Source organism: Dufourea novaeangliae, unplaced genomic scaffold, assembly GCF_001272555.1.
Source record: "Dufourea novaeangliae isolate 0120121106 unplaced genomic scaffold, ASM127255v1 scaffold1084, whole genome shotgun sequence".
Classification (NCBI taxonomy): Eukaryota; Metazoa; Arthropoda; class Insecta; order Hymenoptera; family Halictidae; genus Dufourea; species Dufourea novaeangliae.
The window spans coordinates 759-5,800 of NW_015374938.1; the positions used below are offsets into that span (position 1 = coordinate 759).

At 48.5% G+C, this 5,042-nt stretch overlaps 1 protein-coding gene across 1 annotated transcript; it reads right to left on the bottom strand.

Annotated features, from left to right (window-relative positions):
• Window positions 1-386: 386 nt before the first annotated feature.
• LOC107193229 lies at window positions 387-4,742 on the bottom strand. Its single transcript, XM_015582632.1, has one exon. It carries the CDS (start codon window positions 4,740-4,742, stop codon window positions 387-389), a length of 4,356 nt encoding a protein of 1,451 aa, XP_015438118.1.
• Window positions 4,743-5,042: the final 300 nt, after the last annotated feature.

Consider the following 5,042-nt stretch of genomic DNA (forward strand, 5'->3'; position numbering starts at 1 on the left):
ATTCTTCGAACGTCAACCGTGTCTCTCCAATAACTCTCAACAAGTGACGCTTCGCGGATTTCACTGAACTTTCCCACAGTCCGCCAAAATGAGGAGCGTGGGGAGGAATGAAATGCCAATCTATTCCTTCCGTTAATGCGAAGTCAGAAATGCACCGCTGATTTGAATTATTTGAAAGAAACCCTTGCAATCGTTGCATTTCATTGCGTGCTCCAACAAAATTCGTCCCGTTATCAGAGTACAAATCCCGGCATCGCCCCCTGCGCGCGATGAAACGTTTTAGGCAATTCAGGAATGCATCTGTCGTTAAATCTATCGTCAGCTCTAAATGAACAGCCTTCGTTACCATACACACGAATAGGCATAAATACGCTTTCGTAACCGTTTTACTGCGCGTCTGGTCCTTTACATAAAAGGGACCCTGCATAATCCACCCCAGTGCTCAAAAATGGAGCTCTAACTCGGACTCGTGCCGCAGGTAGTTGACCCATTAAGTAAGCAACACCCTTTGGATTTGTCCTACAGCATTTTACGCAAGTTCTTAAAACACTCTTGACGACGCTTCGGCCGGCCAGTGGCCAATATCGCCTCCGAATCGCTGATAAGACCGCTTCACATCCCGCGTGCAAACTTCGTTCGTGTTCACGACGAATGATTGCTCGAGTGATAGGACTGTCCTTTGGTAAAATCACCGGATGTTGCTGCTCATATCTTAATTCGGAATTGCCGAGCCTACCGCCCACCCTGAGGAGTCCTTTGTCGTCTAAACCCGGATTTAGACAGCGTACCGTACTTGAAGAGCCGACCACTTTACCTAAACGCAAGTCTGCTAACTCTTGACCAAATGCTGCTTTCTGGACCAGTTTAAGAATGGCAACCTCGGCCAACTCTAAGTCCCTAATGGATAACCTAACAAAAGATTCCGGAGATCTACTTATCTGGCTGTTCTTGAAAGCACCCGAAGCATCCCTGTGAATTTTACGGGTACGGACGTTATGGCAGAACCGTAAACAATACGCGACCACCCGAATTAATCGCGCGTAGTGTGAGAATCGCGTCAAGAGACTAGAGTTTGTGTTTGTCTCTCCCTTGAGAACAGTACACACTACGGCCCTTCCCTCTGGCACCTCGATAGGTAACTGACCAGTGACCGGCCACTCGGGTGGACATTGTTGCAGCCACGATGGGCCGTTCCACCAAAGACCCAAGTCTTGCAAAGCGGACGGCCGCACTCCTCGCGATAGGAGATCCGCAGGATTTTGAGCGGATCCCACATGACACCACGTGCCCTGTGATAAGTTTTGGATCTCCGTAACCCTATTAGCGACAAATGTCTTCCACTGATTAGGAGATCCCTTCACCCAGGCAAGCGTGATCATGGAATCACTCCAATAAAACTCCCGAGCTATGGCAATCCGAGACGCGGTTCGCACCTTGTCGACTAAATGCATTAATAATAAGGCCCCGCAAAGTTCTAGTCGCGGCAGGCTTATTGTTTTTAGGGGTGCCACTCGCGATTTGGCACACAATAAATGAGTTGTACCCTTACCCCTCCCGTCGACCGTGCGCAGGTACACGCATGCACCGTAGGCCTTCTCAGAAGCGTCACAAAAACCGTGAATTTCTACCTGTGTAGAATTCAGCCCTAGTACGAGTCGGGGTATCGCAAGTTGTCGTAAAGATTGTAACTCTGATTGGAAATCCTGGAATTCTGCATGAATTCTTTGCGGAACCGATTCATCCCAGGACACCTTCAGCTGCCACAGCAACTGCATCAGCAATTTTGCCCTAATGACAACTGGACCCACTAAGCCGAGCGGGTCGAATATTCTCGCGAGTTCGGATAAAATAACGCGTTTCGTTACTCGTGTCGTGATTCTATCCTTTATCGCGATTCGCAACTCATCGGTCAGTGGGCCCCACAACAATCCAAGGGTTCTTGGATCCTTCTCCGCCTGCGAAACAATGTCCTTTGGTTTGTCTGACACCGAGTCAACCACTGTTGGCTCGTTTGATGCCCATTTCCTCAATTCAAACCCTGCTTCCCTTAACAACCTACTGACGTCCCGTTTTAACACTTTGGCCTGCTCTATCGTGTCCGCGCCCGTAAGCAAATCGTCGACATAAAAATCTTGCATAATTATGTGACTCGCAATTGGATATGTGTCGATATTGTCTAAACCGACCTGCCGCAAAACACGAGTGGCCAAAAACGGAGCTGATGCAGTACCATACGTGACCGTGTTGAGTTCGTATGTCGCAAGTGGCTGCGTGGGTTCTTCTCGCCATAGAATACGTTGAAGACCACGTTGCTCGGGCGTTATCAAAATTTGCCGATACATCTTCGCGATGTCAGCATTTAACACGACGGGAAATTGCCGAAACCGAATTAAAATTGAAATTAGATCGTCCTGAACTACTGGACCGACACGCTGTATCTCATTCAACGATACTCCCGTGGACGTCTTCGCGGACCCGTCGAAAACTACTCGCACCTTTGTCGTGGTGCTAGTCTCCTTCGTTACGGCGTGGTGCGGCAGGTAATAAACTGGCTTTGCAACCGAATGACCATCCCGTAGTATCTTCGACATGTGCCCTAGTCTTTCGTATTCTCGCATGAATTCGCGATATTCTTGCCTTAAGATCGGTGACCTAATTAACTTTCTTTCTATATTAAGAAATCGTCGCTCGGCCATGTTGAAAGAATCGCCCAGATCCCGAATACCGTCGGTGAATGGAATCGTCACCATATATCGCCCGTCCCTGTCTCGTGCGACCGTTTGTATGAAATGATCCTCGCACGGGTGATTGTTCGCGTCATTGTTTGTCGAAACTTGCTCTATTTCCCAGAACCGTGTCAACTGAGCATTCAGCTGATCGTTAGTAATCAACCCACAGATCTGCGCCTGGGATTCAACGGGCCCCTGCATGCGTCCCCCGAACACCCAACCCAACTGTGTTTTCAATAAGACCGGTAACCCACGTCCTAATCTATGCTGGCCTACACACATGATATCCCACAGATAACCATTCCCGATAAGGAGGTCAATATCGTGAGGTGTGTCGAATTGAGGATCCGCGAGGTGAATACGCGATGGAACATTTAACACCTGCCTCGAAACATGAAAGTTAGGAATATCCGATGTAATTTTCTTCATTACAATACACGGCAACTTAGCACGGTAACCTGTACATCGCGACGCGATCCGTACCTGCAATTGGCCGCTAACGCTTGTACCTGCGTCAGTGGCCCCTATGCCCGAAATCAAAGACCGTGCTGATTCCCACGTCAAGCCTACTCGCCTTGCGAACGACTCTTTTACAATATTCACCTGCGACCCCTGATCGAGTAAGACCCTACATTCATGTTTCCTACCCCTATCATCCATAACATAGATAACTGCAGTGGATAAGAATACATGCTCTGACCCGTCGGAACTATGAGCAACATAGCTCTGAGACGAGGTTGCTTCCTCGGTGGAAACCTTTTCGATACTCGAATTTGAACTCGATTTTCTCAACTTGGTAATGTGAATCAGCGTATGGTGTTTGGCCTGACACTGATGGCAGGAACCTTGAGTGCAGGTCTTGAAACTATGACCCCCTCGCAAACAGTTGAAACATACCCTCAATTTCTTTACCAATTTTATGCGAGCATTAATCGCCAATGCCTTAAACTCTGTACATTGTGGTAATGTGTGACCGGCGGCGCACAATGGACATTTGCCCGTCTCGGCGTTAACCAACGCTACCGACCGGGTTCGCGGCTTCTGTTCGCTGAATTTACTGTTCGGTGAACCTGAGCCTGCCTGGTTTGCCCTCGTTGCCTTTGCAATAAACTTGTATCTTTGTTCAAGAAAACTCCGCAAGTCAGATAACTTTTTCCTTTCCCCTAACTCCGATACCCGTTTTTCCCATGCTTCGCTTGTTCGCGCATCTAACTTCGTACTTAACAAATGAACCAATAACGTGTCCCATGAATCTACCGGTTCCTTCAGTGATTTTAACGATCGTAAATGATTGCTGAAATCGTCCAGCAATTGCCTAAGGCTCACTGGTGAACCTTTCACCATCGGCGATAAATCGAAAACCGATCCCACGTGATAGTCAATTAGTTCGTTAGTGTCCTCGTACCGATCGCTTAGAAGCTTCCATGCGGCATCGTAGTTATCCTCGGACATGGGCAATGACTTAAGAGCACGAGCAGCTTCTCCTTTTACCGCGGACTTCAAATAATGGAAACGGTCCATACCACTCAACGCTTCGTTTCGGTTTACCAGTGATTCGAAGCTGTCACGAAAATAGACCCACTCCCCAATACATCCATGAAAATTGGGCACTGGAATAGCTGGCAGTCTAACTGTATTCGCAGTCTCAGAAACCGTGGGAGATGCAGACGTAAGATTTAACGTGCGATGCGTGTTAACATTCAAAGCCGGCGCTTGTGCACGCTGTATGTGTGCCCGCAACCCCCCAATGACCTCAAAATATATAGTCTCGAATACATTCCTGAACTGTCTATGCGCGTCTTCATCCTGCGTCCCTACTATAAGTGCCTCAATGCGGTCTTGTATTGCGTCGAATTTGTCAATCAACGGCACATTTCTGATGAGTCGCTCTTGAAGAGATTCGATTGTTGCAATCCTGCCCTGTTCATCCCAGAATTTCTTAAACCTCGTGAGCGCACCCTTAACATGACCGCGCTCCTCTATGAGTTTACGGAGATTGTCTGCCTCTGACATTTTAAAACTTGACGCAAATTAAGGAATGAATGAAACTCGACTCACCGGACGTAGACAGGAATGTGTGGAAGGCTCGCTTAGTCGGACGGTCCAGCACTACAGCGATCAGCAGCTTCCGTGAGCGGTTGTCTGGCTCTCGTCTCGTTCCTCGATCTCGTCTCGATTCTCGTCCTGTCCTCGTTCTGTTCTCGTTCTGTCCTCGTTCTGCTCAGCAGCTCTGGCCCCAACACCTCAGGTATCCGGCTCGAAGGACCAATGTTCGCGCCCGCAATGATTCCGAATGTTGGAGATGCACCGAAT

Excerpts from the sequence above, each read along its gene's own strand:
- LOC107193229 (XM_015582632.1), bottom strand. The coding sequence starts at position 4,742 with ATGTCAGAGGCAGACAATCTCCGTAAACTCATAGAGGAGCGCGGTCAT.